Here is a 12153-nt window from a genome sequence, read left to right as displayed (position 1 = left end):
AATGCAAGCTGCTATTACTTAATAATTCTATGTCATTTAGCAAAGAAAAAAACATATATTTCACAAGTTCAGCATCATGAGGTAACTCAATCAGACTTAAGTTATTAGTAAGGTTAAAGTAGAAATTTAAATTGAACTGACTTGACAGAAGTCTTGGCAGAAACGGCTTTCCTGTCATCCTTTGGAAAGGTGACAAGCACTGAAGGCTGCTTCTTGTTGCTTGGAGCAGTTGTCACCGGTGGAGCATTTGAGGAATGACTGTCGCTCTTGCGGCTGCTGTTGCTGTTGCTGCTTTCATCACTGCAGCTGGAAATCCTCATGTTGTCACTATCTCCACTTTCACTAGTACTGCTACTTTTTGATTCCCCATTCACCTTTTCAGGTTGGTTATATGAGATAGGCAACTGATCATCAAATATTATCTGAACATTTTCTGGAGTGATTTTATTTTTTCTGTTTTTCCTTTTTGAACTGGTTGTGGTCATGGTATTGTTTCTTTTACCATGGGAACCGGCCAAAGTCGTCCAGGTTGCAGATATACCTATGGTAGTTGTGGTTGTGGCACTGGGAGGTTCCATTGGAACTTCCGGCTCATCTGAGGGGGAAATATCAGTAAAATCATGAGGGAAATATTTCAAACAAACAAACAAACAAAAAAATATATAGATAGATAGATAGATATAGATATAAAAGTGCACTAAGATAAGTGTTTATCTTAGATAAGTCTAAGTGTTTGAGAAAAGTAGTAGTCACTCTGCTAATACTCAAAACACTCCATAAGCTTTTTACTTCTTACCACAGAAGTGATAGTGACCAAGACTCAGAGTGAGGTGTAGAGGAGGGAGGGCCACTAGAGGATTCAGGAAGAACCAGGTCCAAGCCTCAGCACTTCCTAGGCACATGGTCTGTTTTCTCATCTATACAATGAAGGAGTGGAAAATAGCTCAAGTCCCTACCTACTCTGACTGACCCAATTATCAGATTTCTTGTCTGTCACCAAATCTATTCCAAATGTAAAGAAAAAATATGGTTTGCTCCAGTGTTTTACAGAACCCTTCAAATAAGAAAATTATAAGATAAGTCAAAGCTTAAGAAGCATGGCTGGATGAGATTATCATACAACTTAAACAACAAGTAATGATGTGCTACTGTTCCTACAAGAGACTGCTAAGGAATTTCATTTGAATAACACTCAAATTACAAAATAATCACAATAATAACAACACAATGGCATTTGCATTTATAAATAAACAAAAAAGAAACAAATTTAATCTTTTAATGATTGTTTCCAGAGATATCCCTGATTTCAAACTCCATCATAGGATCAGAAGTCAAGAGTTAGAAAGGGCCTTATTTTATAGAGGAGAAAACTGAAGCCCAGAAAGTTGAAGCTGATTTGCCTAAGATGACCCAAGTGGTAATAAGGAAAATCCAGGTTCTCCATCACCAGTCCTATCATTTTGGCTTCAGAGTTCTATTTCTATTGCATTACATAATTGTTCTAATAGTCTTCCCTAACCTTTTCTCTATGATATGGTAAACAAAAGTTAAATAGAAAACACTCTCTGGTACTTGTTCTGGGGTCAGAAAGGAAATGGTAATAAGCACATATTTTAATCTTCCTCCCAACTCCCCAAATAGGATTAAATTTTTTCTAGCTGTCTTACAATAATTTCCAAGAGCAGAATAAATGCAAGCAAAGGGAAAAGAGTAAAGGAAGGGAAGAAATGGGGAAATGAGAAGGAAGAAAGCAAATTAAGTCCCACTAGTGTCACGAGGAGACAAGACAAAAGTAACTTCCTGATCCTTCTTCCTCTGGGATAAACAAATTCTAAATGTAAATGCTGCATTCCATTATGTTAGAAGGCATCCTCTTTTTCACTAGAAGGAAATGAGAAGTGTTACTGGGCTTAAATTACTGTTAATTTTGTCACTATTTAATCACTGTATAACTCTGTCAAAGATAATTATTTAAAGGAAATTAAACCAAACAAGAATTATGAAGCTTACAGATTAGTAGTACTAAAGGACATAAGTCCTCAAAAGATTACAAGTTTGCACCTTTCCAATTTAAAGGGCAAGTATATCATGAAAAGTAAATTTCATTAAGTAAAATATACTTTAAGTGCTTTAAATATCTAATGTGCTTTAAAGTGCTTTAAAATGCCTAAAAGTGTCTTCCATTCAAATGACAGATAACAAATGAAATATGATTTTTGATAAGAACATATTATATAGATAAGAAAATGAAGAAAGGAGGCTTTCATATGTGTATTTCAATACCTTCAACTTTAAGTTTTTCTTTCTCTTGAGCAGCTTGTAGTTCAAAATTTTCTTTATTTTTTGCTTCTATTTCTTCTAGTTTTCTTCTTTGTTCTTCTTTTTTCTTTCTCCTCTTCTCCTTTCTCTTTTCTCTTTTGGCAGCCAAAGCCAACCTCCTACTTTCTTCCCTTAGCTATTGAGAAAAATATTAAAAAGAGATTATAACATTTGAATTCTAACAAAAAGAAATCTCATTTCAAAAGAAAAATTATATCTTCTCAACTCTATGTATAAAAGTTCTAAAACAAGTGATTTATCTTTTTTAAAGCTCCAAAACATTACTGTCTTATTCAGAACTTTATATAGCTCAATTCCCTATCTTTTAGATAGGTCCACAATGAAATCATCCAAAATGTCACGAGAATGTATCAGAACTTGAAAGACACTCAGGAAACAGTCAGTTATTGTTTCAGCAATCAAATGTTTTACTTCTCTATAGTCTCCAAATATCACAGCAATCTAAACTATTTCAGAATACCAAGAACAATTGGTATATCATTATTCATAGTATCAGTTCTAAAACCTTTTTTAAATTCAATTTTACTTTTCTTCCCCCAGTCAAAAGAATGTCTTCTCTAATTCTTTCTACTGCTCCAAAATGAGAAAGAAAGAATAAAACCCCTATTCTAAACTTTCAAGCAAAATGAGTACCACATTGGTAATACTCAAACCAAAATATCTCAACCTGTACTCTGAATCCATCAGCTCTTTATTTGAGTACAGGTAACATGTTATGTTGTCAGTCTTCTAAAATCAGGGTCTCTTGGAGTTGTTTATCTTTACAATTATTACAGTTATTAAATGAATTATAATACTGGTTCTGCTCACCTCACTCTGCATCAGCTCAAACAAGTCTTTCTAGATTTCTTTGAAAGCATACCACTCATCATTTCTTACAGTATTCCATCATATTTGTAAATTTTAACTTGTTCAGTCATTCCCCATTTGGTGGATTCCTTATCAGTTTCCAATTCTTTGCCACCACAAAAAGAGCTACTAAAAGCATTTTTGTTCATCCTTAAAATTAATTTTGCTTGGAACTAATCTATTCCTAAATGTAACCCCTCTGCACCCTTTTGATCCCTGTATTGCTTCAACCTCTTGTTTCCCTAAGTTAAATGTATTTCGTTGCCCGCTGGTGGGTATTTTTCCTTCCTTTGGTTAGTTCTTCTGAAAACTTACCTGTTTATGTTCTTTGCCTATTTATCAAATTGGAGAATGACCTGTATTCTTACAAATTTAACTCCATTTTCTGTATTTTTGAGAAATGAGGGCTTTGTCAGAGATACTTGCTATAAAAATTTCGCCCAGATTTTTGCTTTCTTTCTAATATTGAGTTCATTGGTTTTATTTATGCAAACTTTCTTAACACAATCAAGATCATCCATTTTACATGTCATATTATTCTCTATCTCTTATTAGGTATTAAATTCCTCCTTTATCCACATACCCGGTTTTCCTAATATTGAACCAGCTCTACTTCTGGTATCAATTCCATCCAGTCATAGTGTATGATTCTTGTAATATATTGCTGCAATCTCCTTGCTAGCATTTTATTAAAAAAATTTTTTTAATCAATATTCACTAGGGAAATTGGTCTATGATCTTCTTTCTATTTTTATTCTTCCTAATTTCGGTTTCAATAGTTTATATAATATTAGGTTTAATTATTCTCTAAAGGTTTTGAAGAATATGCTTATGAATCCATCTGGGCTAGGAGATTTTTTTCCCCCAGGAAGATCACTGATGGCTTGTTCGATTTCTTTTTCTAAGGTGATTTCTTTTTCTAAGTGTTCGAGTTTCTCTTTTGTTAATTTGGGCAACTGATAGTTTCGTAAATATTCATCCATTTCATTTAGACAGTCCAGTTCTAAATATCTTAAAATTTAAAAAGCAGTTAGGGGAATTAACTTATTTTATATATTTCAAAGGATTACCCAGGACACTTAGTCCATTCAAATTTTCCTATTTTCTATGAAGCCTTCTGACACCATTCCAGACCCCAGTAGTCTTACTCATAGTACTGACCTTAAGTCACTAATTTAACAATTAACTATATACTGACTTTCAATAGCTTCTGCATTCAAACTAGTGCCCTTCTTTGACCCTCAGCTCAAACTGAGAGACTAGAATTATACCTGAGATTCCTTACAGCTACTTTAATTGATTTATTTCTACCATTAAATAATTTCATCTCAATAACTACAATTTCTCATACAATCTCTAGTTCACAACTTTCAACTATCAGCACGATATTTAGAGAATCACAGAACATCAAAGTTGGAGGGAACCTCAAAGGACATCTCTTGTAACCCCAAATCTGCAAAAGAATTCCATCAATCAATCAAATGAGCCAAAACAAAAGTCATGATCTTCACTATCCAGATGATATACCATTGTTCCATTCTCTCCCAGTTTTTAAAAGAAATTATTCTAAACTCAATTAGAGTCAAAAGCTTGGTCTTATCTTTGAATCCTCATCTTCTTCCAAGCCGAAACAATTGTTATTTCTTCTTTTGCAAATTTTGACTTGCAATCCTTTATTCCAACAATTATTATCCACAACTCATTCTTTCCTTCAATTCATCTTGCATACTTCACCCACAGTCTTTTCCCCACAACAATGCATTCACCATGTTTCTCTTCTTCTCAAGACTTCACAAAATCTCTATTTGTCTTTCTAAACAAAGACTCAGTACTTATCCTCATATAAAAAACTTCTAATCTTATTCTCCTTTATTGATCCACCATTGATTTCCATGCATATCCTGTCACCAGAAACACAAGATGACTATTTATGAAGTTTTAACTTTTTTCAAAAGATAAAACTTCCTAGAACATGGGTTCAAATATATTGTGAGCCAACTAATGTTTTCTGTAAACAATCAGAAAGCAATCTGAAGGTATAATATTCTTGGTTGAAAATATTTGTCCTTTCCCAAAGTCTTTCTGAGGAAGAAGAAACATTAAGAAAGAGTCATTTGCAAAGTTAGTTGTGTAGGGCAAAAGCAAATTAGAGGCTGACACAGAGTCTGTATATCCTATCTGGTGAAAATGTATGGGAGAAAGTAGACAACTATCAACTTTTTGGAGTAGTCCACAGCTCAAAAAAGGTTCCCCCATGCATTCTACCAACTTAAGGTGTGGTTAGAGTAATAAACAAATTCATTTTTGAGGAAAAAAACATTTTTAAGGAGAAGCCTTTTTAAAATTTTTGATTTCTGCTTTTTTTTTTTTGATACTACTTATTACCCTCCTATCTTGCTCTTACTATGACTTCACTAGAAAAGGGGGAGGAGCTATGTACAACATATTTGCTAAAAAAAAGATAACTCTTTTCTCCTGTGACTCCCCAACCCACACCTACCCTGCCCTGCCACAAACCAACATTTTCAATAACCTAACCCCCTTAAACTGATGGACCCCTGTAATTCTTGTTTGTTGACACAGACCCATCACCAGATAGGCAAACAGCACAAAATGGGTTGCTGTGCTATAAAATGGCTTTAGAATTCCAGTTGGTTATCCTTATAACTACAATAGTTTATGCTAAAGGTAAGAAAATTTCTAAACTTCTAAAAAAAAGAAATAAATAAATGGATTTTTAAAATAGCATTGGTATAATCAGGGATATTCTTTTGTAGGTTCAAATTATTTGAAGGTAATATCAAATAACCTTAGAACAGCTATGTTAAAATTTAAACCAGAACCTACAAAAGTACCTAATGACAATAGACACAGATTTAATTTAAAAGTTGTATTGCTTATATCACCTCTATGGTGACTATGTTAACCACATATTGCCTTAAAGACATTTTCTTTTGGTTCTTATGATACATTTTTCATGTCTATATTTTCTCTCTCCACCTTAATTATAGATGGATATCTTGAGGTTTGTGAAAAGGAAATTTCTCCTCCCCTCTTTTCATTATATGCACCCCCACCATGAGACCAGAAACAAGTTATAAGGGAAGAACGGCCAGAAAAATGGAGCAATGGAGTCAAGAATATCGGGAAACCAGGAGGGCAGGATGATCTTCCCTGGACTGCCCCTGGAGGCACAGACAAAATGCAAAGCCACGGTTGGTTCCTAAGACATCATGTGTTAGTGCGTGAATTTTAGGCTGGATAAATTGAGGCAGGAGGGGAGCTCACATGCTCTGGACTTCTGTGTTTTGGTGACCACAGATTAGAAAGCTAAGTACCTCTGTACGTCTCTCCTATTTTTCCATCTTCTTCCTCCTCCTACTTTTGATTTAATAAAATTATTACTCTACAGCCAGTCTCTTAAATTTAATTCTTACAGGATAAAAAAACCTGTCTCACTTCTTGGCATTCCCGCACAAGGTATACCCAAAAGCTGAAGTGACTCTACAGCAAAGGAATTTGACCGGTTTTGTCATGAACCCTGCTGGCAACCAGATGATACATATGGACCATTTCTTTAAACAACTTTAATTAAGCGAAGTCTGTGAAAATAAAGATGTAACTATTTTCCCCATTCAAGTCCAGTAAAATCTCTTGATGAGTCCCCTTCCCCAAATGTGGAGCCCCCAGGACCACATTACTCTCACTCAATGATGCCATCTATACTTCATCAGCTCCAAAATCCACATTTATCTCCTCATTTCCTTCTGCCTATATGACTATGACCATCTCCTTACTGTTTCACCTCTTCCATTTTTCCTTCTCCTTACTTCCAAGAATTTTCTACAGATCTGCCAATGATTTTTCCTGAAGCACAGATCAAACCATGCCACTCCCTGAGACTCAATAAATTCTGTTAGCTCCCCTTTTAATTCAAGAATTAAAAAGAGACTAATTTTGAAAATCCTTTCCAACCTGGCCCCAAATTAAACTTCTGATACATTCTTATACTCCCAGGTTCTACCAAACTGCTACTCACACATAACCCCATCTCCTTAACTCTTACATTTGCTAAATCCTTAGACCTCTTCAGAGTTTCCTCAGAAACTCCCCTCAGTTTCTTCAAGACACAGCAGAAGCTACTTAAGACTTTTCTAGATTCCTTAGATGCTATTCACCTGCCTTCACTACATTCCTTTTCTCACTTTTATATTTCTATTAAACACACACACAAGTACACACATATGCATGTATATATACAGGCAAGTATGCCACCTTTCCTTATCAAAAAGTAAGCTCCTTGAAAGAAGGTATTATTTACTTATTTTTTGGACCTTTTATCTCCAGTATAAGGGAGAGGGCCTAGCACTCCATGATCACTAAATAAGTGTTGGCAAAGTGACAGAGTTCTGTACTGGTTCATATCCAAATAGTAACAACACATTTATGACAAAAGAAAATTAATTGATACAAAGGTGAGTGCTCTTTAAGACAATAATTACCTTTTCCAAGTCTAATTCCTCCAAGAGGATGCTTGCATTTTTGTTTGCTTCAGCAGCCTGTCTATCTTTGGCTTGTACTATTGACTCCATACACAGGTGGCACTTTTTCAGCATCTCCTGAAAGGAAAAAGGAAAATAAAATACCCAATCTAAATGAAGAATGATATGTGACATGAAATCAATGGCATAAATTCCTAAAATTCTCTTCTTATGCTGAGAAGAAAGAAAATAGCCGCAAAGCCAAACAGACCAGGTTCAAGTCCCACAGTGGCCATGTGACCTCTGCCAAGTCTCTTCCTTCTCACAACTTCAAGCAACTCTTACAACTATCAACCTGTCCTAGGATGACATTCACTCAATGCTGATGAAACCATAGCTCCAGTCACCCTACCTATTTAAGCCCAGTTCTCCCAAGTCACAATAAAATAAAAGGAAAAAGTAAGAGACAGTTTAAATGCTGGCTTAAATAAATAAGAAAAAAAACCCAACAAATTAACAAACATATTCTAAGGCGTTGGTAAGTTTAAGAAATAAGAAATTTCACAAATGATATCTTTGAAAGAATCATTTGATTTGGGTACCAGAGATATTACAAGGAAAAAATGAATTGCCTACATTTTAAGCTATGACACCCAACTAATGGAGCCAGATGAAACAGCTAAGGGACTTCTTCAATTCAATTTTTGTTGTTCAGTTGTTTTTCAGTCATGTCCAACTTTTGACTCTTTGTGACCCCATTTTGAGTTTTCTTGGGAAAGATGGGAGTGTTTTGCCATTTCCTTCTCAAAATCATCTTATATATGAGGAAACTGAGGCAAACAAGGTTAAGTGATTTGCCCAGGACTACACAATTAATAAGTGTCTGAGGCCAGGTTTGAACTCAAAGAGAAATCTTCCTGACTCCAAGCCTAAAGCTCCATCTACTGTGCAACTAAGCTGACATGTTCAATTCAATAAAATTTTATTAAACACTTAATAGGTGCAAGGCACAATGCTAAGCACTAAAGATACAGAGAAAAGGCAAAAGTCAGTACCTCCCCTGTAGGAGCTTCTAGTTTAATAAAGGAAGAAAGCATCCAAACAACTATGTACCAACAAGAAAAATGTAGGATAAATGGAGATAATCTTAGAGTAAAATAAATAATTTAAAGACTGAAAAAAAGCTTTCTTGCAGAAGATGTCTTTCCCTGGAACTTGAAGTCAGAGAATATCATTATACTAAGAAATGATAAATGTAATGAATATAGAGACGCCTGAAAGACAAAAGAAGTAGAATGAAGATCTAAGAAAATTGCATACACAGTAACTACAGAAAGAATAAAGTGAATGTTACAAAATTATGACTATAGAACACAGTTCCAAAGAAGAGATATGTCATTTCCATTGTGCCACTTTGCAGAGGTGGGATGGCTAAAAATTGTGTGCATATGGTTTTCTGACTTTTTCAATGTATTGCTTGGTTATACTATTTTTTCCCCTTCCTCCCTCTCTCTTCCTCCCTCTTTGTTTCTTTCTCAAATACTATTTATCTTATTGGGGGGGCATATGGGAGGAGAGAGAACTATAATGAAGAAAAAAAAAAGGCACCCAAAAAAGAAACTGATTTCTCTAAAGAGATCATAAAAAGGCTTATTTCAAAATGACTATAAATAGTATAACAACATAGTGAAGACTTGTATATAAAGAATTATGAACTCTCTTAAAAGAAATAAAAACTAACAATTATTTTGAAGGATATCCAGAAGTCATAGGTAGGCTTCACTATTATGATAAAAATAATATTATCAAGGTTAAATTTGCAAATTTAGGGTTATTCTAATCAAACTATTTCAAGAATACTTTAGAGAGTAAAAGATAACAACATTCATTATGAAGGAACAAAAAAAATCTAATCTTCAAGATCAGGAGAAATGAATAAGAAATAACTGAGTTCAATAACCCAATATTCAAAAAATCCCAAGAACACGAATGCCCATATTTGGTATGAATTAGTGGGAAAATTTCAAAGTCCTTTCAAAGAAATTAGGTTTAAAAAAATGCTTAAAACCATGTACCATAATAAGCTAAAAATGGTTAGAGAATTTAAATAATGACGGTCAGTTTTTAAAAATCAAAACAGAGAACCACATCAAAGATTTCCAGTTATGGCCAGGGATATCAAGTTCTATTTTCAGACTCCAATTATATGTTGGTTAGTTTTGCTTAACAACTTAATTTTTTCTTTATTTTTTTTTTCCTTTACAAGTAATGGTGCTAGGGGACAAGAGATGTGAAGTGAGATATATGTTAAAATGAAAGCATTGAAAAATTAATACATTTTTGAAAGATATTAATTTTTTAAAGGGTTTCTTTATTTCTTCATTGTACAAGGTAGAGATTGTAACCCATCTAAACCTTTTTTGGGTGATTCTCTTTTATATGAATCTTGCAGGCTACCTATTTTACAGGTTGGGAACCTTTCCCTAGTCCTCAACATCATCTATATCTTAGACCCTCAGAGTCCATTGTAGTCATCCCTCTCCTCATTTTATGAATAAGAAAGTTGAGACCCAGTGGGATTAAGAGGCTTCCCTAAAATCATCTGTCTTTATCCTTAGAATACCAATATACCCTTTTCAGTCATACATCTCAGGATTAAGAGTTGGAAGAGACCTTAAAGATCAATTAATACAATCCCTTCATTTTACAGATGAGTAAAATGAAGCACTGAGATGATAAGTGACTTGACTAGACTCATACCAATGATAAAGAGCATAGCTGGTATTTGAACATAGGCTTTCTGATTCAAAATTCTGTTCTTTTTCTGGCAGACCGTTCTGGATCTTTTGAAATATTTCTGAAACTCCTTCAATTCAATACAAGAAACATTCATCAAATACTGGTTAAATGCAAGCTATTACTTTGAATTATATACACAACTCTAAAACAATGTCTCCTCAAGAGACTCCTAGACGAATCCTAGACACATAAATAACTGGTAAAATATAAGATAATTGGAAAGAGAGATGATACCTGAGCTAAGTCTTGAAGAACACTAAAGATTCAGCGGTCAAGATGAGAAAGAAACTGTATTCCGGGAATGGGTTTGCCATGCCCATGCCAAGGAAAAGAAAGAGATGGGAATACTGAGTTAGGGGAATGAGAAGCAGACTACATGAGAGTGTGTATGAAGGAAAAATACAGGTCATGTCTGGCCTGAAATTCTAAGCTGATCAATTTTCATTTTCTCCTAGAAGGAAAAAGAGAGCCATTGAAAATTACAGAGAAAGGGAAAGAAATCATCCAAAACTATGCTTTAGCAAGACTATTTTGACAGCTAAATAGAGAGTGGATCCAAGAAAGAAGAATTTGAAAGAGAAAGTACCTGAAAAAGTTCAAGTGACAGAGAAGATGGAGACAAAAATGGGAGAGATACAGCCAAAAGCAGAATTGTTTCCTGTGCATTCATGAGGGGTCCAACCCTACATCTTTTTTTCTTTACCAGATATTCTTATACTGCCCTCTAGGTGCCCAGAACTGTGATGACTCACAGCCATGAAACAGAACAGAAGACAGGAATAGGGCATGGGCTAGAAGAAATGCCTTTCACCAATGTAAATCAGCACTTTCTCTGCCATTTAGTCTTAGATAATTGCATGAGGAAATTAATAATTTGTGCAGCATCCCAGAACAACTATATATTGGACATTGAAAACAGTTATTCCTAGTTTTGAGGCTCTAAAATTTATTATACCACAGTACCACATAATAAGATAGATTTTCATGTTAAAAACAACAACACATTATTTTGACTCAGAGTGAAGGTTTGTATTACTGAAAATGTGGCGTTTCCTAAACATGACATTGTATACCCTGCTTATAATTAGACTTTAAGCCCAGTTTACCATGTGTTTATGTATGGGCAAACTCTGGTTCAACCAAATGCAAATTAAGCCAAAGTTATTCTACATTCACTTGGGGTTTTCCCCATGCAAGTAACAATGTTTGAATCTTTTTGAGTGATTATGGAGTTTTATGTTATCCTGGGCCTCAATTTAATTAACAGTGTCATCTGCAAAAAAGCCAAAATCGAGGCTTTCACTATCTTTTCAATGTGGAACCAATCCTGGTCATTCTCCATAAAAAAAGCAAACAACTTTGGAGAGTACCTCTCCATATGTTTTGTTTCGCTTGACATGAACGACTAGAAATTGAGTAAACAAGCTTTCTCTGTTGCTTGTATTTATCAGAGAATCTAATGATCACATATCAGAACTCAAGAAGACCCAAGTTTGAATCTTACCTGAAATGCAAACTAGCTGTACAACCCAAGCAGAGTACCCTAGCCTCCCTGTGCCTCAGTTGGATGTTGGGGATCATATGAGTTAACATATATAAAGTGCTATGAAAATCTCAAAGAATTATACATATGCACTAGCTATTATTATGAATTGTTATATACATCTATGAGAAATATCTTTCT

General features: G+C 34.5%; 1 protein-coding gene across 1 annotated transcript in view; it reads right to left on the bottom strand.

Moving 5' to 3' along the window:
• The window catches only part of ANKRD17 (ankyrin repeat domain 17), a 159470-nt gene that overhangs the window by 17073 nt on the left and 130244 nt on the right, over positions 1-12153 (bottom strand). Inside the window, exons 28-30 of the mRNA XM_044681597.1 lie at positions 7692-7808; positions 2284-2455; positions 142-595 (exon numbers count right to left, since the gene is read on the bottom strand). Of these exons, the coding sequence (XP_044537532.1) occupies positions 142-595; positions 2284-2455; positions 7692-7808 (743 nt within the window). The remainder of the gene's footprint in view (positions 1-141; positions 596-2283; positions 2456-7691; positions 7809-12153) is intronic.

This window comes from Gracilinanus agilis, chromosome 6 (assembly GCF_016433145.1).
Source record: "Gracilinanus agilis isolate LMUSP501 chromosome 6, AgileGrace, whole genome shotgun sequence".
Classification (NCBI taxonomy): domain Eukaryota; kingdom Metazoa; phylum Chordata; class Mammalia; order Didelphimorphia; family Didelphidae; genus Gracilinanus; species Gracilinanus agilis.
This window is presented reverse-complemented; position numbering and strand designations above follow the sequence as displayed.